This window comes from Artemia franciscana, chromosome 20, assembly GCF_032884065.1.
Source record: "Artemia franciscana chromosome 20, ASM3288406v1, whole genome shotgun sequence".
In the NCBI taxonomy this organism is placed as follows: Eukaryota; Metazoa; Arthropoda; class Branchiopoda; order Anostraca; family Artemiidae; genus Artemia; species Artemia franciscana.
Genome location: NC_088882.1, coordinates 26,363,688 through 26,390,886, shown reverse-complemented (window position 1 = coordinate 26,390,886; position 27,199 = coordinate 26,363,688). Strand labels below are relative to the sequence as shown.

Genomic DNA, 27,199 nt, shown 5'->3' with positions numbered 1-27,199 from the left:
TATAAGCTTACTTTAGAGATAGTTCTAAACATTCATGGACAGTGCAATAGTTAAGATGATAAAGGTTCTGGATATTAAATAGGTTAACAGTGTAACAATCTAAAGTTTTTGATGATAATCACTGAAAAGTAAAAGTATAAAACAGGAACAGAATGATTCTTATAAACTTATTCTTGAGAACTTTACCATGGTTCAATCAAGCCTAGACTCAATCTTCATTCCATAAAAAGTTTACACATCTGTAAAGTAGGCAAAGCTATTAGAGAGAAGGCTGCTTTGCACCCTGCTAAGATCAGGATCAAGGATCAGGATCAAGTCATACTTGGTAATAAAGACATTAATCCAATACTTCACCCAATAGTTCAGTAACTAAAAGAAAAGGTGCAAAGTTGGAGTCAATTTTTCCAAATCCAGTGAAATGACAGTGAAAAAAGAAACTGAGCCATAAGGTACCATAAAGGTACCTAAATAGTATACTAAAATAAATAGTAAAGGTACCATAAAGGGTATACTAAAGAAAACTGACCTGTTTCTCTGGATGCTTGAATTATACAGGCTTATCTTAATTATTACAAGATTTGTAGTAGAAGTTCTATTTCAGCTCGGGGGTGGGATAAACAGGAGTCTGGAGGAAGCAGTTGTCCCCCCTGGCCCATAGTAAATTACGCCTTTGTTAAACATGTAATATCTTTTGTTAAACATGAAATCTAAAGAAAGAAATAAATTCCTACTATATTCTAGTACTTTAATGATACTCTGCTACCTAGTAGTTCTATTGAAACTAAAGTACAAATACATACAAGTAGGCTACTTTTTATCTGAATAGCAGTATTTGAACTAAAAAATATGTGATATTTCAGTCATACTTGGTAATAAAGACATTAATCCAATACTTCACCCAATAGTTCAGTAACTAAAAGAAACAATACCTCAAGGAAGCAGGTCTTTTGCCTATGTTGCCCTTCAGAAGTATGTCCACATTCTCATTAATTTTTCTCTAGTTTTGGATATTTTTTATATAATGTCAGAGTTTCTTGAAATGATAGGCTAAACTAGTTCTATGCTTCTAGCTAAAATAAGCACCAATAAAGTCTCAATACCATCAGGCATACTATCCTGTCCACAGATCACGCAAACTATGGTTTTTGACTTAAATAGGTACCAGGTATCATAGAAAAAGTATTGCAATAGATTAGTGGGTAGACTGTAACTTTCTGTGATATTGTTGTTGTTTTTTTATTACACTTTGGCTGACTTTAATTATATCCCAAAATAACATTTAAAATCAGTTACTACTTAGGTAGAAATCTAAAGAAAGAAATAAATTCCTACTGTATTCTAGTAATTTAATGATACTCTGCTACCTAGTAGTTCTATTGAAACTGAAGTACAAATACATACAAGTAGGCTACTTTTTATCTGAATAGCAGTATTTGAACTAAGAAATATGTGATATTTCAGAAAAAAATCAATGTAATTGTTTCAATTATGGTACCAAGTTTAGCATTCTATCTTCATAATTAAGGGGTGTTAAACACAAGTCTTTGTCTCAAAAGCCTTGAGGTCTCTACCTCCTTCCAAAAATTAGTAGAATCCTCCCTGCTGTAACATAGTATTTCAATTATAAGTGTAGAGTTGATGTATCTTATTTGAAATGGAAAATTGTAACCTGGAACCAAAAAAGACATTGAGCTTATATCTAAATGAGTCGTTTTTTCATTTTTCAGAAATTATCCTGAAATATGGAATTGCAAGATATTTTATACCCTGCTGGAGAATATATTCAAACTGTAAGTCATTTCATTTTTCTTAATTGCAAGTATTTATTTTTCTATTTACATGAAAAAAATACCAGCTGTTTAGATTTCATTTCATAGTTAGATAATAAAATCAAATGGGACCAGACATGCCATGTTTGAGAAAGGGGGGGGGCATAATCTTTCCCACCCAGTTAGTTTAAAAAATTATAGCGGAAAGTCTACCGAAATCTGGATTCACGTTAGAAAAATGAAAAGCCGTCTGATAGAACCTCCAAACATTTGAGCTAGACATGTCTCTGATTTAAGTTCAATAGACATAATTAGACCAATAAGATTGAATTCCTGGTGGTTGTTCAATGTGTATAGAATCAAGTAGAAAAAAAAACAAAAGAAGATTTTTTTTTTATTTTCATTAGGAAGATACTCAGAATAAAAAAAATGAAATAAACGCGGAATATGCAATGAATAGTCCTATGACATTTGCATGCTGAAGTATTTTACAGTAGAACCTCAATGCTCCAATGACTGATCTAAAAAAAATGTCACTTCTAGCCAAAATTTTCAAGAAAAGAAATGTCCTCTTATCCAAACCGATATTCAGAGTTTGAAGAGTAGCCCAGCAGATTTGGCTATAGCCTAAATAAGTGGTTGGTCAAAGGTGAAGTAGTTGACAAGTGCTGATGCCAACTGTTAGTGCTCATTGAAGTACTTAATTGGGTCTCTTGGATTTGAACTGCCATAGATGGTATCTGCTGATGTGCTTGTCTTTAAGTGTTAGTGCATGTATTTGTGTTATTAGCTATGTTACAGCTCCTTTAAACCAATATCTTGGATTCTTGGAAGGGTATTGGCTGAAAAGCCGAAATTTTGCAAGAGTAATGATAAGAAATCCCATCAAAAGGATGAGAAAGAGATTTTTTTTCTCTGGTCTGGTCATTCAATACAACATGGCTAAGGACTCCCTTTAAGACAAACAGGCTCATCTTTTCCTTTTCATTTGCTCTCTCCAAATTACCTACAACAGTTCCCACACAATTTGACAATTATCTGAAAAGCCTAACACGTTATCCATTTTTATCTGTTTCTTCAGGTGAATGTTGTTTCAGTTCTTGCAATAATTGGGATATGAACATATTTTTGGAACCTATCATGTCTTGGATACATTAAGTAAAAATTACATGAAGCAAAGTAGGCTATTCATTAGACAGAGCTACTTTAGATATTTAATTATTTTTGTTCTTAGTGCCAATATTGTATTTGATCAATTTAAGGTAAGAATATATGGTTGAAATAAATCACTGTGTCTCAAATGTGATCACACGTATGTTGGCTTAGGATAGTATTTTTTTTTCATTATTATTTAATCTTTCTCTAAATGCTTCTGAACAATTAGCAGTTGAAATGGATGCAATATTTATCTGTTAAGAGAGAGGAGCTTTGAACTCCACAACCCTCCTTTATGTCCTCTGATTATATAGACCTGTCATCAATCAATCGGCAAATATCTCTTGTACTTGCAGCATTCAAAGTCCTTTATGGCTGCGAAATTAGTTGCGTAACAACTCGGTATAGTTTTAGTATTTGCTTAGAAACTTGCAAAAATATAAAATTAAAAATTACAGAAAAAGTTTTAAAGTTGTATTTATTATAGTTACAAAAATTATATGCCCTTTCTTTTCATTAAAATTGGATTTTTCGCAATAAAAAAAAGACTCGAAAAGCTTTGTCTGTGAGGACTAGGGTTCGAGTCGTGGTGTTGATGGTTATTTGGTTTGGAACGGGAGACCTTGGCATGACTCTGTAAGCTTGGTGAGAGTTGACCCAGCTTTGTTTGGGTACATAGAGAAATCTGGGGAAGGTAAACAAGAAGGGTGCGTGAAAACACAAGGTGGGTAGCCCCCAGCCCCCCATCCCCCATTGCTCATCCTGACTGAAGGGCCATGAAATGGGGATTATCACCGCAGGTAGGGACCGTAAACACCAGTGTTGTATTCTTTATCTTTTTTTTTACACAAATAAAAGGCAGTTTTGACCATCTTGGTTCGCTCGTATATATTTGAACACAGTCGTTGAGTGGTAAGTATTACATTAAAATTAAGGAACATATGTAATGAGATTGATGTGCATGTTTTTTAGTGCCTAACAAAATTAAATCCTGGTGGAATGTTTGACACTGCTGGACTGGAAATGTAAATCGACATTTTTTTTTTTTTTTTTTTTTTTTTTTTTTTTTTTTTTTTTTTTTTTTTTTTTTTTTTTTTTTTTTTTTTTTTTAGTGATTAACGATATTGGGATTTAATATTTGCTAAATCTGAGAAGCGAACTTTCCATGAATATGCTGTATTGAATAGCACAAGAACATTTAACACCATATCAGCGATTTTAAGAAATTCAGTTCTAGTTTCTATCCAAAATCCAGTCAAGGGCTTTTTCGGAAATTGTAGTTTAGGTTTGAGTCACTCGAAAGCTCGGTAAATTCCTCTTGAACTTCAAGTGGCAGGTGATTAATTTCACGTAAGCCAATTCAAAACGACTTATGAATCCAGGGTAAATTTTTGAAGTCAATATTTAATATAACATATACGAAACTGTGTTTCTAGTTTTTTGCAATACAATTTTTACGAGCATTCTTCTTGATTATGAAACTGTCGACACTGGAAAACACTATGAACGAATTTTTTACACGTTACTTTTTCATGTGTTGATTTTTTTAAATAAAACTCTCAATTTTATCATTCGAAATAAATATTGTGCACTTTTTTTCTTCAAGATAGAAGTTGAGATATGCTTAACTTCGCAATAATATCTGACAAATAACACTGGTTGGATAGCCATAAGTCATTTTGAAAAAAAAGCAGCAAGTTCCCTTTTTCATTTGATGAAAAAAATTCGATTTCGTTCTTTAATAATGATAATCTTCTTTTTGCTACAATAGTCTTCTTTTAATCTGTTTAATCACCTAGAGGCCATAAAGGCCTCTAAATGAATAAGGTAGTGAGTAAAAGTTATATGATCATAAATTGTAGGTTTAAAAACGATTTAAAATAAGTATTTCTGCTGTCATCCTCTTGCACCATCTGTGCCTCACCAATTTTTCTATTCTAAACCTTCAGTTTTAAAAAAGTTCGTCAGCTTTAATATACATGTCTATTCCTGTTGTTTGGTCTTTCTTAGGACAACAAAATAACAATTCTTTCTCCGCGCTTTCTTTTTAAGCGTACCTGACATACTAACAACTAAGTCGATCTAGTAATATCAGTTGTTTCGTCCCGTAGAACTGGAGATTTCTGATTTTTTTAATTCTTGTTATAAGCGCAACTTATGACAAGAATTAAAGAAAGTCAAAAATTTTGACTATTTTTGATATATCAAGATCTGTTTGACTATTAGCGGACTTGATTTGTTTTCGCCTTAAGTTATAATGGCTCTTTACTTTTCTTTGAAAAATTTCTTCTTTGGAAAGTTTTACTTGTTAATTTTTGTTTGTTTGCTTATTAGTAGTTACTACAATGAATATTTCGCCAGTTTTTAGGTTTTGGGCTTAAGGTTAAAATATCAGATCCTAATTAAAAATCTTAGGCTGCATCAGGTGATCTGAGCAGTTCCTCTGATTTACTGTAGTCTGTTTAATTTGAAGTCAAGGATTGGAATGGTTCTTTAACTAAGATTTTGATTCAGAAGTAATTTACGAATAATGTATTCAAGAGAATCCTCCTGGGAGAATGTTCAAAAGATTACATATGAATGAAAATGGAATAAAAGGGTAAATATATAACAGGAGAATCTCTCAGCTCACTTTATTTCTAACTCTGTAAACTCTTTTATTTGAGACTTTGATGTGAGTGCTACGTAAATGTGGTCTGAAAAAGCTGTCATCTAAAAAAAAATTGATGCATATAATATCTTTTAATTGGGTTAGACATCCCTCTCAAAATTTTCAGAAAGTTCAAATTTAATACCCTAGTCGTTGTTGAATTATTTTACATACGCTCTTTTGATAACCTGGATGCAAATAGTGTCTTTTGATTTATTACAATATCTCCCTAAATGTTCCCTGAATTTTGACTTAATACTCTTCACGTTCCTGGCATGTTCCCCACACAATATAATAACTTCGATGCAACAACAATTATCTAAATATAGCCCTTGATATACCTTTAATGTTTTAACTAAGCAGCATTAGCAACTCCTAATGTATTGCAAATTTGACAGTAACGATGCATATAGTGTTTTTTAATTAAACTCGTTACCCCCCTCAACTTTTTGACTGTTTTGAAGAAAATTATTTTTCCATAATTTTGATCAATGTTGAGATGGGTCATCTAAAAAGGGCTAATGGGAGGGGTAAGTTGTCCTCCGATCTCTTTTCAATACCCCAATGACATGTGTTAGAAGTTTAGTCTCAATATTGTAAGCAGTCCCTGGGATCTTGCTGACAACCAGCATGCACATAGTGACATCCAGTATGTACATAGTGTATTTTGCACATAGTGCTTCTGATAACCAGCATTTACATAGTGTATTTTGTTCAATGTTTCCTTTGACCTTTCCTGAGTGTTTCATCTTAATGACCATGTCTTTTCGGAGACCCGGACTGAACATACCCCCTCTTACAATAAAAAAAAACTGTATGTAAACAATGAGCAACTCCCATAAGTTACATCCCTTGCCCCAAGACCGGAAGGGGATCATGCAATCGGCGGAGGCATAGTTATTTGATCATTAGATTTCTTAAATGGATATCTCAAAATTTCGATCGGTTAGTTTAGGGGGAGGGCAGCTACACAGATCGTGAAAAAGGACTGATGATTTTTTGCTCCAATTTTTAAGTCGAAGTCGTAAGTAGTCACAGTCATAAGCAGTTACAGTAGCAACTAGCATTAGATGCAATTAGTTGCAGTAGTAGTGTTAGTGCCTGGAAAGTTTCAAGTTAATATCCCTATCTGTTCCTAGGATATTGCACATACGCTCTTTTAATATCCTGGATGCACATAGTGTGTCTTGATTTTGTTTAACATCTCGCTCAGCACTTTCTGACATTTTTCAAATTAATACCTTGAGCTTGTTTGAAGACCTGGGATTGAATGCCCCCCTTTCCGCTCTTGAGATATTGCTGATGCGCTGTTTTTACAGCCAGCATGCACATACTTTATATCCAAAGATTAGATATATACGTCCATCATTTTGTATTTTGTCTCTCCCTTTGTTGTATAAAAGTGATCTTGAGGAACCTTTTCGTCAAGGCGAATTAAATACAGTACTTAGATAAGATAAGATAGATACGATTAATTTTATTATAAACAAAATACTTTTAAATTAAAGAAATTAAAAACAAATTTTAATTATACAAAACACTTTGCAGCACCTGCTAAGAAAGCCCCAAGGGTTTGTTGGCAGCAGGTAACAGTTTTCTCCTCTCTACATAGTACTACATACAAACATAACTTCATTCAACTGTTAGTGGTTCTTCCCCTGGAAATGATGGTATTCATATTAAAGGGAATTTCAAGTCGCCAGATATCCTGCAAAATGCCCTCCTGAATTTTTATAATCATATTTGGAGAAGCATAAGGGTTCCAGATGTCTGCAAAACTGCCCTTGTGTTTCCTTTCCTGTAGCCCTCCTGGTTATATAATGACCCTAAGTCTTGCTGACCGCATTCTGTCCCTTCTGCCCTCAGTGAAGTCCTTGGAAGGCTTATTCTGCCCAGGATTGAAAGTTCTGATGAAACCAATACTATCCTTCCGAAAGAACAAGCACACTTCAGAAAATACCGTAGCTCCATATATGACATGTTATATTGCTCCCCGGGAAACTGATGTCACCTCTTTCAAGAGTTGCCATTTCACAACGGCTGTCCTGATTGATTTATAAGATGCCTATAGCAATGTAGCCCATGATATAACTTCTGAAGATTGTACTTAACCTATATTTCCTCCACTTTTTCTTTGGTTTTATGAATTCCTTTCTAACCGACAGAAGTTTTTATATTCAAGAAAATGAGATGAAACGGAAGGCTGTTCCCATTCCTCAAAGGAATATTTTGAGCCCTCTCCGATTCATCGTATATGTATCATAACTCCAAATATCACGTTGATTGAACGTTCGGTCCTTATACTGATAATCTGATTATTTGGAAATAAGGGAGGGACTTTTACCTTCCACAAAGATTTATATAACAGGATGTAACTTTAATTAACTGATTTTTTTTCCAGCTTTCAGTCTCCCAATCTTAGTTGGTAAAACAGACGCCATTACATTACTAATCGCAGAAAAGATATACCATTACCAATTAAAATACTCTCCAGTGAAATCGCGTTCTGTAATTCAGTAAAACTGCTTGGTATAGGGACTGAGTCCAATTTATTACGACATGAACAGACCGATTTGTTGAAATATGGAGTTATTCAGAGACTTTGCATACAAAAAGACTTGCTGGGAGTACATGGGCTTGCCAGCAAACAGTAATAATGGCTCCTATAAACTCTGTTTCCTACCCAAATTAAAATACAGGATCCAATTCTCCCCCCCCCCCATCTGCTTTACACACTCTTGAACCTGTACAAAGTCCTGCCTTTCAAATAGCTATGTACCTGCAGAACCACGCCCCTCTTCTTTTTTTTTTATTGAGAGTGGTGTCAGGACTGATAATCCTAAGAGACAGTAGCCGACTGAAAGTTGTAAGTATTTCGAAAATCCAGGCACCTAGCAGCAAACAGTTTTTTTTTTTAGCAAATCTATTATATGAAATCTATTTCTAGAAGAGGTTCCAAATTGGTATCAATTAACCCTCTATGTGTATCCTTTATTGAACCCCCCCCCCCTCTTCCCTTGTAGATACACCTACTATGTATTCAGAGGCTGATCTTCTTCTTACATATAAAATTATCGTACCAAATCCATTGGTTCAGAGTTTTGCTGAGTATTACCCAAATAATATCAAAATTTTGTGTAAATGGGTAAGTACATGGTGAGGAAGTAGGTGCAGCCGCATTGATCCCTTCTGAGCCTTAATCTTGAATCTCCCCTCTCACTTGAATCTTCAATTTCATCTGCTGGATTGTTTGCCATCCGCCTTGGCTTAGACGTGTTTTTGAAATATTCCGTTGAGACCTAAAATATCTTCAGTTTAAAGGGCTCCTAGTATGCAATACATTTGCTCCAGAATATCAACAGAAATACTTACGACGAGCCTATAAAAATATCGTAAGGTAGCTCAACCTCCAGGTAAAACGGCAATCGAATACATTTCTAGCGTGGTCCAAGCCATAAATGCCATTAAATATTATGAACCAGCAGATCTTCAACCTGGCAAGGTCACCATTGTAACGTTTAAACTAGCCACAACAAACAGATGTCATCACTCTTCAACTCAAGACATGATATAGTTTTATATTTCAGGCTAAAATCTGGTGCTCTTACTCTTAATTGTGTCTTATTTAAATGGGTTTAGATGATTTTCAACGTCGTTGCACTTTCTTTTCAGCTGATGAAATAACCCAGCATTACCTGTTTGAATTCCAGTCCCATTGTGAGTAAACCGTTGCCCTTGATTGTCTCTGCTCCAACGCTGAAATACCCAATTTTTTCAGTGCAATTTTGAATACTTGCCTCCCTCGGCGCCTTGATTTAAACGGCATTTAAATCACCATTAATATACTAAGGAAGAACCATATCTACTAATGATTCCTGTGTTGTTTTAAGTGTATGACATCCCGATTCCTGTTTTAAATGTTCATAGTCATGTCCCAATATTGTAGCCAGTAGAATTAAGAGGAGAAAGAACTTGCCCTTGGCTTTCATGGACCTCAATTCTTGTAAAGAAGAAGCAGAAGCTTTATATCTTTTTTTTTTGCTTTAGGCTCTTTTTGGCATTTGTAACTTGGAAGTTATCTCTAGAACTTTGACTCAACAGAATTAAATGCCTGATAATAAAATAGTCCAAATGCAGGTGAAAGGAGCCAAATCTCACTCAAAGTTCTTATATACTTAGTTAAGCTGTCCAATTGTTCTGGTTTTGGTTCACAAATGTTAAATACTTGCCTTGAAAATGTCTTTCACTGTAGCTATTGTTTGCACATTTACGCTCAACCACACTCCAATAATCGCTTCATCGTTATAAGTTTGAAATTAGCTTTTTCAGCAGCTTTGTTTTAAAGAGTGGTCAGGCAAGATGTCACTTGCGCCGTCCAGCTAGCAAAACATCCTACCATAGTTTACCTTTTTATTTGTGCGCGGAAGTTGGTTTTTCATGGTGAGAATGATATTGACTTATGCAGTTTTTTTCGCTCTATTTTTGAGTACCAGAATCACTCCTGTTGAAGCCGTCGCTGTGCCAAAAAATGACTTAATAAAGTTGTGTTTCCATTCTACCTTTTTGGCGCCATCTATCTTGACTACGCTAACTGCATTGCACTTAATGCGAGAAGTCACAGGTGGCGCATCGTCTACCAATGGAAACAATCCGACAGGAAAGAAACGTGGATGTCGGACAGGGAAAAATGAAAGGAGAAGGCGTACGGGGTGTGCTATTTCGGTTCTAGTGACAAGCCGTGACTATTGTTCTTCGCCAAAACAAGTGTTTGAGCGAAACCTGGTGAAAATCAAGATATCCAGAGCACCTAAAATACCGAGTCTGAAGAGATTTGACGAAACTCCCATGTGCCCCATCCAGGATAGCCCGCCCGTTCTTAAGCCCGAACGTCCTTTAGCTAAAAGTAAGTTGCCAAATATACTTGTGTGTAACGCTAGATCTTTGAACAACAAAACTGATGCACTTGAAGTTATTGCCACGCAGAACAACGCCTCAATAATAATAATAAGCGAATGTTGGGACACTTCTGACGAATCGGCGCGCATCAAAGGTTACGCAAGCTACTTTAATACGCGTCACGATCGTGGCTTGAATCGTCGAGGAGGAGGCGTTGGACTTTATGTTCGTAATGACCTATCCTCAAGGCTGTTAAGTGAGCCTTTTGACTCCGACCACGAAATATTATGGACCGAATGCAAACCTGCACGTTTATCAAAAAGATTTTCATGTTTAATTGTTGCTTCGGTCTATTATCCTGAAAGTGCTAAAAACAGGAAAGACTTGATTGAACACATTCAGTTTTTCGTAGACAAAATGCGCCGCAAGCATGTCTCTCCTGGCTTTGTTATTGCCGGAGACTTCAATCAAACTAATAGGCAATGGGTTTCAAATATTTTAGATTTGCGACAAGCCGTTACAATACCTACCCATCAAAGTGGCAGCATACTTGACTTGATTTTTACAAACTTGACAGACTTTTATTACGCACCGAGATCCCTAGGACCCCTTCTGAATTCTGATCACTTTATCATCTTCTGGGAAGCCAGTTCGGCAATTCCGAAGCCAAAACGAGTCAAATATACGGTGCGACCACTTACTGAGGACTCAATATCTACATTTGGTCGCTGGATCGGTAATTATCAGTTTGAGGACATTTGCTCTGAACAGGATATTAATATTAAAGTCAATAAGCTGAATACTCTGCTTCAGGAGCAATTTCAGACTTGTTTTCCCGTAAAAGTCATTACTGTGAGTGACACTGATAAACCGCGGATAACCAATGATCTAAAGAATTTAATAAAAACCCGTTGTCGCCTTCATATCGCTGGTGATACCGTAGCTTCAGCCAAGTTGCGTAATCATATTGTTAAACTCAACAAGCGTGCCAAGAGGCAGTATGTGAGGGATAAAATTACTCCCTTACTCACAATAGACCCCCACAAATGGCATTCCTCAGTAAAAAGACTTACCGGTAAGACAACACTCAGAGATCTAAGGCTCCTCAAAGAGGACGGTACCTTAACCTCAGCTAATGAAGTCAATTCTTTTTTTGCTGACATTTGTACCTCATTTCCATCAATCACCAAATCAGAAATTGATACTATCATTGCTGGTGCAGAGATTGAGGACGTACGTGAGGTCTCTGAATTCACTGTTTATAAGGAACTCCTAAGACTGAAAGCGAACTGTGCGTCCTACCCAGGTGAGCTTCCAGTAAAGCTGTTAAGTGAATTCGCCATTTTTCTTGCTAAGCCACTCTCTTCTATAATCAACCAATGTTTCCTTCAGCAAGTATTCCCTAGTGCTTGGAAAATAGCATATGTCCGCGTTATTCCAAAAGTAAGGTGTCCAAAATCTTGTGATCAACTCCGGCCTATATCAACAACTCCGAACCTTTCTAAAGTTGCAGAAACGTTTATTTACCGCAAACTTATGTCACAGGTCTCTGCACATCTAGACCCGTATCAGTATGGATGCTTAAGAGGCAGCAGCACAACTGTTTATTTAGTACGGATGTACCATCTCATTGTCGAGTGGCTCGACCGAGGAAGTGCTATAGTCGACCTTCTCCTCGTAGACTACCGAAAGGCTTTTGTTCTTATTCGCCATTCCGTTGCTATCACAAATCTACGCACCATGGGTGCGCAAAAACATATTCTCCTTTTAGTGATCAATTTTTTACAAGCCCGCTATCAGTGCGTTTACAGTCTTTTCCCAGGAGATACCGACTCCGAATGGGTCGAGCTTACATGCGGAGCCCCACAAGGTACTAAGCTCGCTAGTCTACTGTTTTTTGGCAATGATAAATTTCATCCTTTCCGGCTATGAAGAAAGATTTAAGTATGTAGACGACTTGTCAGTCCTACTGAAGTACATTGTTGAGAAGTCTGAGGCTGTCCCCCAATTCTGCTACGAAATAATCAACAACTTCAAAGATGAATGTACTGCGAACAGCCTCCAAATCAACGAAGGAAAGACTAAAATCCTTCGCTTTAATCCCCTGAAGAGAGACTTTGTGTGCCCTCCTCGTGAGGGCACGTCTTATCCTAGTGAATCTTCGGCAGTAGTGCTTGGTGTCAAGTTTAGCATCGACTGCTCTTTCAGCCTCCATGTCGATACAATTATCAAAAAGGCAAATAGTGCGATGCGGACACTTATACTAATGCGTCGATTTGGTTTCTCAGTGACACAACTAAGAATAGCCTGTCTCAATTACATTCGACCAATTTTAGAGTATGCATGTCCCGTATGGGGCCCACAAGTCAATAACACTATTTACCTAAGTGACCAGCTTGAGTCAATACAAAAAAGAGCAGTCAAAGTAATTTTGTGCGGTGCTTTTACCGAATATAAGTTAGCATTATCCACTTTACAAATTCCCTCTCTTCAAGAGCGTCGTCTCAGTTTGATCCTTGAATTTGGCCAATATCTTCTCAGAAGTGATAAATACAGATCGATACTACCACCAGTTTTAGTGAAACATCGAAGTGCTAGGTTGAAGAGATTTGAAAGATTAGCAGCACCTCCTTCACGCACAAATCGTTTTTCCAACTCATTCATCCCTTTCTTTGTATCAAAGTATAACAATTGTTGATTTTAAACTATTTGTCTTCTGATTTTTTTGTCGTTTGATTGAATCCTTTTTTCTTTTTTGTAAGCACAAGCGCCATTTAGTTTTATGACCACGAGAGATTGTGCAAATAAAACCTATTCTATTCTAAATGCCTTTTTTTTTTAGCACACTGGAAACAAAGTCTGCCGACAATCTGTACTCTGTGGCTCTCAGAACATTGTACTCAACGGCAAGAATATTGTTGAAGCTGAAAGTATAATCAGAGGAGACCTGGCCAATATCAGGACTGGGCATTACTGTATAATTAAAAGAAGGGTTGTACTGAGACCACCTTTTAAGAAATTTGCGAAAGGGTAATATATCATGTTTTTACGTATTTGATTTTTTGTTGTTGTTGTTGTCTAATGTTGACAAATGCTTTCTAATTCAAGTACAAATGGCATTTAGATTTTAAATACTCTATCATTTTTGTTTAATTTCGGCTTTTTTATGTCCAAGTGAATTATTTCGAAAAGGACTGAAGGAAATCTGCCTTTTGAGTATATTTAAAAGTGAAAGAATGCTTTCTTAAAATTTAAGGGACAAGTAATTAGAGGTAAGGTATGATGACAAGATAAAGAGTCAATTTACAGGTGAATATCCCACCTACTTGTGCTACTCTTTCCACCACGATTCACGTTCATGTATTTTTCAAATTGTTTGTTAGAAGGTGGATGCTAAAAAAAAGATTAGAAGTATGGCGTATAGATTATAGGGTACAAGTATAGGTTATAAATAGATTACAGACTCGAAGTATAGAGTATTATTAGTCGATGAATTTTAATAAATATATTAGAAGTATGAAGTTTAGCTTATAGAGTTGAAGTATAAATTAGACTATAAATAGATTAGAAGTATAGAATTTCAATGAGAAGGTGAATATAAAAAAAATAAATTAGAAGTATGAAGTGTAGGTTGTAGAGTAGAAGTATAGATTACAGATAGGTTAGAAGCTTAAAGTGCTTTTTATAGCGTTAATATTAAAAAAAAGCTGATTTGAAGTATTGAGTATAGAGTAAAGTTATAGATAATAGAAAAATTTCAGATTTGGAGTGTAGAATATTTATTAGAAGTGAATTTTAATAAATTGGTCACCAGCATGAAATGCAGATGGTAAAGTAGAAGTGCAAATTATAGATGGATTAGAAGTAAATAATATTTATTAGAAGTTGAATTTAAAAACATAAATTTGAACTATGAAGTATAGATTATAAATTACAAGTATATATTGTTTATTAAAAGGTAAATATTAAGAAATATATTATAAGTATGAAGTATAGACTGTAGAGTAGAAGTATGATGATAGATCAGAAGCATAGACCGTTCATTAGAAGGTGAATATCATAGGCAGCGCAATAGCGCTGCCTAAGTAAAGAACGATTTTGGCACAATGTATTATATATATATATATATATATATATATATATATATATATATATATATATATATGTATATATATATTTATATATATATATATATATATATATATATATATATATATATATATATATATATATATATATATATATATATATATATATATATATATATATATGGGCAATTCATATAGAAGGAGTCGTCGCATAGACTTAGAAAAGAGCTCGTTCAATTGGAAATAGTTGAAAATGATTGCAGGGCATCGGACCCTCTCTCCCACACCCATCATTTCCACAAACACTTATAATCAAAATTTTAATATAGCCATTTTCTTTAATGTAGTTTAAAAGTCAGAAAATATGTCTGAGGATCACACCCCAACCCCCAACCCCCTCCAGCCCTCAGGGTAAGGGTTGGAAGTTAAATCTTGGGGCACATCAGGTTTTTATAGAGATAAAATTTGGAATGGGCTTATTGGACTTGTTCTAGTGCCATTTTTATGGTTCGAAGTGATCGGAGGGCAGATAATTCCCCCACCTGCTATTTTTCTGAAACTTATCTGATAGAAATTTTGAGAAAGCCATTTTATTCAAAATAGTCCAAATATCATATAACAAGACTTTGCCCCAGGGCATTTAAGGTTTTTAAGGAAGGGACGGTTGTATAGGCCTTAGACGAGACTCATTTGGTTGAAAATTGGAAGTTCTAGTTCTCTTTTAAGAGCCAAAAGTGATGGAGTGCAACTACCCTCGGCTACCCCTCTTATAACCTGATGAATCTGATTGAAATTGTTAGATAGTGATTTTGTTCAAAATGTTCCAGAGAGTACATACCAATTCCTCTACGGTTGGCACAACCGTCGGTGCCCCGGAGATAGGGTTGTAAGTCATGCCCTGAAGGCATATAAGGTTTTATCTAATAGGTGATCATATAAACTTCAGGTGTGGCTCATTTGATTTGAAATTGGAAATTTTAGAGCCATTTTAGGCGTAGGTTGTAAGTTATGCCCTGGGGCGTATAAGATTTTATTGAAAGGGTGGTCGTATGTGCTTTGGATGGGACTCATTGGATTGGTAATCAGAAGTTCTAGTGCCATTTTTAACATTCAAAGCGACCAGAGCGCAGCTACTCCCCCCCCCCCCGACACAGACACGTTGTGTTTTTCCGAGATGTATCCAATAGAAATTTTGAGACAGTGCTTTAATTCAAGAAGTCGAAATATCATCTAACAAGGCTTTTGGGGCTGATGGTTGTAACCACCAGAAACCACCAGACCCTGGGGGCGATGGTTGTAAGCTATACCCTATGGCATTTAAGGTTCTTATTGGAGATATGATTGTTTAAACTTTAAAGGTGACTCATTTGGTTGAAATGTGAAGTTTCGGTTCCCTGTTAAGTGTCAAAAGTGATGGAGGTCAACTAGTCACCCCCAGCTAGCCCTCTTCTCACCAAAAACATCTGATTGAAATTGTGCGATGGCGATTTTAGTTCAAAATAGTCCAAAAAACATGTAATAGTGCCTCTAGGGTTGATACAACCCCCAGAGCCCTGAGGTAACGGTTTTAAGTTATACCCTGGGAGTATATAAGGTTTTTTTATGGAATGGGCGGTCGCATAAAATTCAGATGGGTCTCGTTTGAATTGAAATCGGAAATTCTGGTGCCCTTTTTAAGCGTCAAAGTGATTTAAGAGCAACCAACCCTCCTCCCCTGCACGCCCATCATTTCCCAAAACAAACAAACAAACATTCAAACAAAGTTTTGAGACGTTATTTTTTCCAGCATTGTTGAAAGGTCCGGTAGTTATGCCTTTGGGGATGTTCAATTTCAGCCAATTCTTTATTGCGTTAAGCGCAATGTTGGAGCTTTCTTTTTCTTGTGTGGTTAAGGAATTCGATTTTCCTGCTTCGAAATCAAGTGGGATTTTCAAAATTAAACAAACCCGTGCACAAAAAAAAGTTTGCAAGAATTCCTGGTGATTCCAGGGTGAGTTTTATTCAACATTAGTTCCTGTAGCACATCAGTTGAATAGACAATTGTATTTCGAACAGACACCAGATTAAGTTGCAGGAGGAACTTGAGATTTAAGGATCTCTTTATTTTAAGTCATCTTGGTATAGCAAAAATCAATATTTCTTAAGTCCTTGCCATAGATAGGTTATAGATACTGAGGTCTTGATTCCATGACATAGCAGTGTTACTTGAAACGGCGGAAGGTTCTGAAAATTCTCAAGCTCCTAACCGTTAAACTCTGAATTTAACATCGAGTACAATCAATTTGTTTCCTTGTTTGGTGTCTAATTACAGGAGGAGGACCTGTTTCAGACATTGACTGAAATGGGTGGGTAGGAAACTACAAATTCAGGTCTGGCTAATCACCATATCAATAGTTATGTCTATTATACCAATCTATTATGCCACCTGGAAAATTTTTCTCTACTAAATTACCTTAGTTACCTTAATTCACACTTCGGAGCAATAAGGTCCAGTGCATCTGTGTTGCTTCGTGAATTATGTGACTATGTCTTATTTTTTTAAATAAGTATTTAATTAGTTTGAATATCCCACCCATATACAATGGTAACAATTTTAAGTGCGCAGACAGTTAATTGTAGAGACATAATTGTAATTGCAAATTTTTAGCTTGACTCTAATATTAGAAAATAGGCTACTGGTATAGTAGTCTATTCTTGAACAAAGGACCTTAAAATTGAAGTATCTCAATCATAGACAGATTCAATCACTGACATGTTTCGTGAAAAAGAGTAATCATATTTAAATATGCTTGGTTACAAGATTGTAGTCAGTCAGTCCCAACTATCTGCATCAGGTCCAATATTAAGAACCTGCTGACCTTGCTTAGGGTAGATACATTTTAGTTAAAACATTTGTCCAAGATCACACACTGTTCAATTACTGGGGGAGGGGGGGTTTATACTAAATTCGTGTAGTAGGTATGATCTGACTGTTCGATTAACTTTCACACATTACCCCTCCCACTACTTATAGTCGTCAAACTGACATCCCATTGGGGAGAATGTAGATTCTCCCCATTGGGGAGAAGGTGGATTCTACCTTCTCCCCAATGGCCCTCATAGATGACTTTTACAAAGTTGCCAACTGCAACCTAAATCAAAACTAAGTTTGCATTCCTATTCACTATCTTACCCGGGAGAACTGTCTGAGTTGTCCTCGACAGTCACTGTCTGAACTTTTTTAGTTTCATTTTCACTCTCAGTGCTGTCTTCATACCAAATTTCTTCCACCTCTTCTTTGCCTTCCTTGTAAAACTGATGTATCAGTGAGCGCTCATGCTCTCCCCTCCTTTCTTCCTTGAAGCATTTTATTTTTTTGTTTGTACTGGGATGTGGCTGTACTTCTTCAGGTGTGACTGTCCTATTCAAGGTTGCTGCAAAATCACAAGGCTTACTGGAAGCATTGGGTGAGAGGATGGCAGCTCAGGCAGGTATGGGATTGGAGTTTTTGGTTAGGTCTGTATTAAAGAGCCCAGATCTTCATTATCAGAACAATATGGATTGAAAGGGAATATATCTTCCAAATCCCTTCTGTATATATGATGGTATGGAAGCTAAGGAGACAGATTTTTTTTACCAACCGAGCTGCTATGTAAATGGTGACAGTTCTTCTCGATGGTGACGGTTGCTTGTCAAAAAAATGCTTCTAGTTTTGATAATTAATTCAGTTATGAATACATAGCTGTTAGATATTTCAACAAGGGTTCTGAAATGCCTCAGAACCCTTTCGTTTCTATCAGATTTCTACTTCTCTTGATGAATAACGAAGAAGATCAATGTCCAGCCAGCACCTCACGAAGTTTCCAACTCGTGAATAGGCCTGAATCTGATGTAAATTAAAGCTAGGATTAGAGAAAGACTGATCAAAACAAAAATGTTGCGGTTAACAATGATCGCACCAGTGGCACGCCGCTGCTGCTGTTTTTTGCCCTTGCCGCCACCAAAAAAAATGAAAATATGAGGCAGCGTCATTCAGCCAAATGGGGGGGGGGCTGCCACACCCTGCCCCCCCCCCCTTATGGGCGTCCCTGGCTTCATAACTTCCAGAGGATACTTAAAGGGGGAGATCAATTGACAAAAAGGTAATATAGTCATGTCACTACTGATACTAATACCACTGCTACTTTAATAATACTACTGCTGCTTCTAAACTACTCCGACTACTGTTTCAGTTGCATCAGCTTGTAAGGCTTAGAGGCGTCAAGTAACGACTTACCGTATCAAGGTGAAACTTATGGGGCATCATGAAAGCGATGCTCAACTGACCAAAATGCAAACTGCACATGCTGCTACTGCTATTAATACTGCTGCTGCTTCTACTGCTATTACAACACTAACACTGCAGCTACTTCTACTACCGCCGAAACTACTGTGATAATAGTACTATTAAGGCTAAATCTATGAAGGTGAAATTTGAGGGAATATTAATGGCAAAGTCGAACTAATAAAAGATATTCTCTACATTTAGATTGCCAAAATAACATTGCCAAAATAGTCCCTTATGGGCGTCCCTGGCTTCATAACTTCCAGAGGATACTTAAAGGGGGAGATCAATTGACAAAAAGGTAATATAGTCATGTCACTACTGATACTAATACCACTGCTACTTTAATAATACTACTGCTGCTTCTAAACTACTCCGACTACTGTTTCAGTTGCATCAGCTTGTAAGGCTTAGAGGCGTCAAGTAACGACTTACCGTATCAAGGTGAAACTTATGGGGCATCATGAAAGCGATGCTCAACTGACCAAAATGCAAACTGCACATGCTGCTACTGCTATTAATACTGCTGCTGCTTCTACTGCTATTACAACACTAACACTGCAGCTACTTCTACTACCGCCGAAACTACTGTGATAATAGTACTATTAAGGCTAAATCTATGAAGGTGAAATTTGAGGGAATATTAATGGCAAAGTCGAACTAATAAAAGATATTCTCTACATTTAGATTGCCAAAATAACATATGTTAAGAATTGATTTGTGTATTATATGTGCACCCTACTACTAATGCTACTACTACTGCAACATTTTCTAGTTCTACTACTAATACTATTAATGCTCCAACTGCTACTTCTATCGCAACTACTTGTATGATCAAGAGTATTAAGATAAAAATTTTAAGATGTATGTGAATATACAGGTTATCAAAAGGACATATCGACAATATCATAGCAATTGGTAATACTTCTGCTGTGACTCCTATTACAACTATACCTAAGGGTATGAAGATACCTAAGGGTATTTCAGAAATATATTTATGAGAATTTCTGTTTCACCGATGACAACCTGCCAGCCGTATACAGGTTATCAAGGGGGCATATCAGCAATATCTTAGGAACAGTTTCATGTGTGAAATTAAAAACTACAGGGCTTATTGTGGGAGACGTTGAACTAACTAAAAGACAATATGTGCATCATAATACTACTACTTCTACTCCTACAAGTACTGCTACTACTGCTACTGCTATTATAGTTAGATTACTACTATTAACTCTAATCCTATTGCTACTACTATAATTACTGGTGCTTCTACTATTGCTAATGAACCTAAGGGTATTGAGCCAAAATTTTAGTCAATATTGAAACTGTATTGAAGTAAATCGAAACACATTATGCCCACTTAGGTTGTCAAGAGGATATATCAGCAATGCTTCAGGAATGACACTAAGGGCATTAAGTTGAAATTTTTTGGGGAAGTCCAATTAAACGAAAATACTATACGCTTGCACGTATTAAAAGGTAGCAAAGATAGCCCTTTTTTCAAGGTTTTTTTCTATCTTGTTCCCCCTGCAGTTATGCAATTTGCCCATTATGTTGAAAAACTATGTTGGTCTTAAGATTGAACCAAAACGCACTGTGTGTATGCTGGTTGTCAATAAGACATCTCAGCAATACTCCAAGAACAGCTGAGGGTATTTATTGTCAAATTATAATAAATTACAGATTACTGAAATTAAATATTACAGAATAGAAATAAATTAAAGAAATTACAATAAATAGCCGAGTAAAACTCAAAACGAGCAGAGATTAATATGAATATGGCTCAAACGTCTATGCCTTTCCAAGGCCAAAACATAATTTGCTCTTTACTGAAAAAAAAGTTTTAAATGACTTTTATGATTTTACAAAAAATAAAATATCATTAACATTTTAAGGAATAAATATCAGCATATGTATATTAAACTGACAATGTACATTCATTTATATATTTTTTTGTCATTCGTCGAGGTCAAGCTTAAAACATTTCATCCCGAACGTGGCGGATAGAGGTCTTTTTTTCTACATTTGCTGCGGCAGGTATAATTAAATATCTGATTTGCTCCTAATATTTTATCGAGGTTTTATGACTTTTTAACCATCTTTTGTAAAAGTCAATAGAGAAACTTTTAGTGATAACGTTCCTTGGATGATCATTCCTAATCGAAGTGCAACGTTGAATTAATCTGTTCTTCAAATAATTTGTTCCCGGTGTTTCAACCTCAAGATGAGTGGACCGAGCTCTTTGCCTTTGAATCTATCTTGTCGGTTGGACAATGCGGGAGAGGAGGCTAATAGGTCTACATGAACCCAAGTTCACTGATTTAGGTAAGTATTTGAAGGAAATTGGCACTTCATAGGATGGGGTAAAGAGTGAAGCATTGAATAGGTCATTGTGAAAGAGTACCATTGAAAGAGGATCGTTGTGTTGGCTGTAGGCGGATGGGCTGCAGTGAGTTGTTTGTAGTAACAGTAGTTGTCACTAACCTAAAATCGTCCAAAAAGCCGAAATTGTATTTATACTTTTCTAATCATAAAATATCTTTTGAAGAGTTTTTTTTTGTATTTTTTAATATATCAAGCGGTTTCGCAGACCAGCTAAAAATCTTTTAAAAAATTATCGATACAAATTTGGTTGCAATAAGTTTAATTTAAGCTATAGAAGAATGCCACAACTAATTTTCGTCAGTATTTTCTTCCTTTTTAAATTCACTCGCTTTAAATATGTAATATATCTATTAAATGTAATAAATTAATAATATCAGGGGATTACTTTCAGAATGTTCTGTCCCACTTGTGTTTCTGTCACTATTAGTGAATCTGTCGATATTTTATTTCAGGGTCGCTTTTTTTCCTTTGCATATTGGAGAGCATACTTTCATTGGGGATGGATCAGTCATCAATGCTGCTTCAGTTGGCTCGTACGTACATGTTGGAAAAAACTGTGTTATTGTAAGTACTACCCAAGTTTCTTCGTTAATGTAAGCGAAATTGACAAACATCCGTCATGCAGATCTTAAGTAACGATTAAATAAAAAAAACTATATAAAATGGGTTGTCCCCTCCGTAATCCCTCGCTCTTTACGCTAAAGTTTTAAATTGTTTTAAAAAGTAGAATTGTGGCAAAGAGTCAAACTTTAGCGTAAAGAGCGAGGGATTGCGGAGGGGACAACCCATTTTATATACGGAGTAATTTCTGTTCGTTTAAAGTTTTAATGTCGCTCCTTACTTTCAGTTAAAAAAAACTAGTTTTTTTTTATTTAATTTCTGAACGTTTTTGAGTTAATGCATGTTTGATTTTGGCTCTCCGTACATAAGTTATTAAAATCAAATTTGCATATTAATTCTTTTTTTGGCTAAATGGCTTTCTCTTAGCTTTGATCAGACGATTTTGAGAAATAAGGGATGGGGAAGGAGGCCTAGTTGCCCTCCAATTTTTCGGTTACTTAAAAAAGCAACTAGAACTTTTAATTTTTAATGAACGTTTTTATCAGTAAAAAATATACGTAACTTAATAATTAACTTACGTGACAAACTTTTATATTCTTATATTTTTGATTATATATATGAGGGGGTTTGTCCCCTTGTTAATATCTCGCTCTTCACACTAAATCTTAAGTTTTGTCCCCATTCTTTAAGAATGACCCCTGAATCAGAAAGGCCGTAGAATAAATAGTTGAAATTACTAAAAATACTTTAGGATAAAGAGCGAAGTATTTATCTCCTCCTAAATACCTCGCTCTTTATGCTAAAGTATTTTTAGAACCCCTCATATGCGTAATAATCTCTGTTCGTTTTAAGTTGTAATGCTACTCCTTACTTTCAATTGAAAAAACTTTTTCATGTTTATATTTTCATTGTTTTTGTTTAATAGTAATGCTAGAAAATCCTGCGCCCTTTTCATTGAATTTCTCTTCCCCCATGAAATATTCCTCCAAGGAAAGATCCTCCCACATAGCCCCCTCCCCTCAACCCCACACCTAAACCAAAAAAATTCTCCCTGAAAACGTCGGTACACTTCTCAATAACCATTACTGTATTAAAATATTGGTTATAGTTTGTAACTTGCAGCCCCTCCCCCAGGGACTGTGGATGAGTAAGTCATCCCCAAAGACATAGTTATTATGATTTTCGACTATGCGAAACAAAATGGCTATCTCAAAATTTTGATCTGTTGACTTTGGGAAAAAAATGAGCGTGGGAGGGGGCCTAGGTGCCCTCCAATTTTTTTGGTCTCTTGAAAAGGGAACTAGAACTTTTCATTTCCGTTAGAATGAGCCGTCTTGCAACACTCTAGGACCACTTGGTCGATACGATGACCCCTGGGAAAAACAAAAACAAAAAACAAACAAACAAATAAATACGCACCCGTGATCTGTCTTCTGGCAAAAAATACGAAATTCCACATTTCTGTAGATTGGATCTTGAAATTTTTTCTATAGGGTTCTCTGATACGCTGAATGCGATTGTGTGATTTTCGTTAAGATCCTATGATTGTTAGGGGGTGTTTCCCCCTATTTTCCAAAATAAGGCAAAGTTTATCAGGTTCGTAACTTTTGATGACAAAGATTAAATTTGATGAAAGTTATATATTGAAAATCAGCATAAAAATCCGATTCTTTTGATATATCTATTAGCATCTAAGTTCCGTTTTTTAGAGTTTCGTTTACAATTTACCCTTGTCGCTCCTTACTACAGTTCTTTACCACGAACTGTTTGACAACCCGTTCGCATAGTAACTGAAACTGTAAAAAAGGAGTTTTGATATAGTACCACAATTGAAGTTGTGCTGTCAATCAACTTCCCTTTTTGTATGAGCAAATGAAATGATCGAAGAAAAAAGAAAGAATTTCGACTTTCTTTTCCGTAACCTTACGGGCTTTTAAGGGGCAGTGATAAGACAGTAACTAGGATCAGTGTTGTTCATCTGTATTTGCTCTGAATGCCTCTTGGTAGTCTCTTTTTTGTCACTCTTCTTTGTTATCGTGAAATAACTACTTTTTTTCGGGAGTTCCATTGCAGCCGACCCCTGCCTATACTGCCTAGGGGTACTTAAAAAAACTGAAATTATCTGTTATCTCTCTCTCTCTCTCTCTCTCTCTCTCTCTCTCTCTCTCTCTCTCTCTCTCTTCTCCCTCTCTCTCTCTCTCCCTCTCTTTCTCTCTCGCTCTCTCTCTGATATTTATACATATACATATTTATACAATGTATATATATATATATATATATATATATATATATATATATATATATATATATATATATATATATATATATATATATATATATATATATATATATATGTATATATATATATATATATATATATATATATATATTTATATTTATATATATATATATAATATATATATATATATATATATATATATATATATATATATATATATATATATATATATATATATATATATTGTATAAATATGTGTGTGTCTCTTTAATAATATTTAAATTTTTTCTTAGGGTCGTCGAAGTGTCCTAAAAGATTGCTGCTTAATTGCAGATGATTCCGTGCTTCCTCCTGAAACCGTAGTTCCTGCCTTTTGCATCTATGCTGGCTCTCCAGCCCGCTGTGTTGGCACTTTACCAGAAGCAACTCAGGATATCATGATGGAATATACCAAATCTTATTACCAACGTTTTATCCCGGATAAAGAAACGCCTGTATCTTCTCTTCGCAGTCCCCGCCCAGCTTCATGATTGGCTCAGTAAAGTCGCAGTGATTCGTCTTTTCATTATTTCCTAGCATGGCTATGGAAGCAATTTTGTTTTAAAATCTTTTTCTTTTTGTTTTTTCTTCATCCAGTGAATCCACTCTCTTTTTCGTTGCACGCGTTCTGGTTAAAATGAGTGATCACTTTCATTGTTTTGTATTTTTAGTTCTTAAGTCTCAAAGGAGGGCTTCTAATATTTTACTGGTGTTCTTAAATCCTTGAAAAGCAGATAAGTCGTCGCATTAATATTTTCGAGGTAATGGGTCCTTGCGGCTTGGGCTTCTACTGATTTTTGTCAGCCCTTCTGTATTAACAATAGTAAATACATCCAATATATCCAACTCCAACCCCCCCCCCCGAAAGAATTCTTTGGTTTTGACAACTTTTTAGTAATTTTTCTTATATTTCCCATGTAGTCCTCCTGTTCACCAGTTTGTTTTCCACTGCCCCTCCCTCCAAGCAATTAGTTAATGCGTGCTTCCCTGATCTTAAACTCACTTGAACGTTATCGTATTCTTTTTCTGAAGAGCAGTTTAATGCCAACTCAGGTTCAGGTTCATTTATTTTTCAATCCTATAAATAACCTACTGAATCTACAACTATTCGGCTAAGAGACACGCTCGTTTTTCACAGATAAAAACAACTAAAGAAAAAATTCAATAAAGAAATAAATAGGTAATCAAACAAAGAAAAAGAATGCAAAGGAGAAAAAAATAATAGACATATTATAATGAAATATAAAAAATAATAAATTATATCATAAAAATAATAGACGATAACAACCTTTATCTTATGGAGCATTTTTTTCTGAAGACTAGTCATTTGTATTGGCTAACCAACTGTACAGTACGGTATTGAACCATTCAGTAGTATGAACCATTTAAGCGAAATGTCCAAATAAACAGTGTAAAAGTTCAAAAGAACATTAAAAATCAGCATTCAACGACATGTCACTGTATTACACTCATGTCACTGGACAGTTTCAAGTTGTCTTTAGGGAGGGGTAATGGGTAACTATGACGAGAGGCCATTAATCTGATAAAAAAAAGGAAAATGTCTAGAATTTATTGGTGTCTGCTTATGTCCTTGAGCATGGAAAAGATATAGAATGATCATAGTCAAAATTACTTCTAAAGGCTGCTAGTTATTGCTTACTGCTAAAAATGTTTTTTTGTAATAATGTAAGAAAAATTCAAAAGAAAACTAATTTGAAACAGATAATACTAATACAGAAAATGATACAACCTAATACTGAGTGAAGTGCTGAATATGGCATTCTACAATGCTGAAAATTTTCTGGAAAGAGATTGGGAACAATGATTTACCTGTACTATCACAGAATCTTTAAAAAATCCTCTTGTATTCTCTGAACTGGGTCATATTATTATAATTACAGAATCACTGTTATTTGATATTGTATTTAATATTATTAGATAATACATTGATGCACTGTACATGATCACTTCTGCTATTGGGAAAATTGTGATTCATTTTTAGAAAACATTAAATTTAAAAATGTAAGAGCAAATCAAGTGCTTTGACAGTGAATGCTTTAAAAATTACTGAATAAGTTGCTCGTCCTACAATGTACAAAAATCAGAGACTAACTACTAACATTAGTGGAAAAACTAATTACTAGTTATAAAATTGCAAGTGTAGGGTAGGGTTCTTTAAATATTTGCTTTACTATGCTTAGTCATGGACTATAACTAAATTTTCGCTAAAACTTACAAGTTCTATGGTATTTGATCCTGTTTTTTCCTTATTATTCATCCTTTGTTGCATAGAGATGAATCAAACGAGATAAGAACCATGGAAAGCTATGTTTACGTATTCAAATTCCACATTCAAACTCTTTCTTTGTATATATATATATATATATATATATATATATATATATATATATATATATATATATATATATATATATATATATATATATATATATATATATATATATATATATATATATATATATATATATATATATATTATATATATATATATATATGTAATTGTTTATTTTTGGTGCCTATAATGGTTAAAGCTACAAAATATGGCATTGGCTTTTAAAGATAAGAAAAGGAGTTGACGTTTGATAATCCACCTCATGATTTTGCAAAAATTTTTGGAAGTAACCCTAGTATAGAAGTATGGCATCAATATGGAGAATTACATTCTTTTTTTCTCACTATTACAGAAAGAAAAACTTTTGCAATCCAGAACACGAATTTCCTTATCAAAATTCCGTACGAGGGGAGGGGGGAGGTCTATTTTACAAGGCACTCTAAAAAACTTTAGAACAGTTGTTTTCTATAATTATATGAAATAGTCAGAATTTTTAGGAAAAGACTGATGTGGCTTTCCTTAGTTTTGATTTTTGCCTTGATTTGCTTGATATTCAAAAATATTTGCGCTGACCTAACATCCAGTATGGCTTATGCTTGAAATTAAGTTGTTTGTTTATCTTATTTTACTTATTATATAAATAAAAACAGGCTTATGTCGATTTTAAACCTTTCCCTGTTTCTTTCTATTATGAAGCCACTGATATAGTGCGTACTTGAAGTAGAAGTTATCAGTGTTTCGATACAATTGTCTTAGTAAAA

The 27,199-nt window shown here is 35.1% G+C and overlaps 1 protein-coding gene across 6 annotated transcripts in view; it reads left to right on the top strand.

Moving 5' to 3' along the window:
* Positions 1–26,044, top strand: part of LOC136039965 (dynactin subunit 5-like) — a 38,075-nt gene extending 12,031 nt beyond the window's left edge. For all 6 annotated transcript variants that reach the window (XM_065723998.1, XM_065723996.1, XM_065723997.1 and 3 more), the window contains 4 exons: positions 1,728–1,790; positions 13,313–13,500; positions 21,699–21,810; positions 24,340–26,044. In XM_065723998.1, coding sequence (XP_065580070.1) covers positions 1,743–1,790; positions 13,313–13,500; positions 21,699–21,810; positions 24,340–24,576 — 585 coding nt within the window. In that variant the 5' untranslated portion in view covers positions 1,728–1,742 and the 3' untranslated portion in view covers positions 24,577–26,044. The remainder of the gene's footprint in view (positions 1–1,727; positions 1,791–13,312; positions 13,501–21,698; positions 21,811–24,339) is intronic.
* Positions 26,045–27,199: the final 1,155 nt, after the last annotated feature.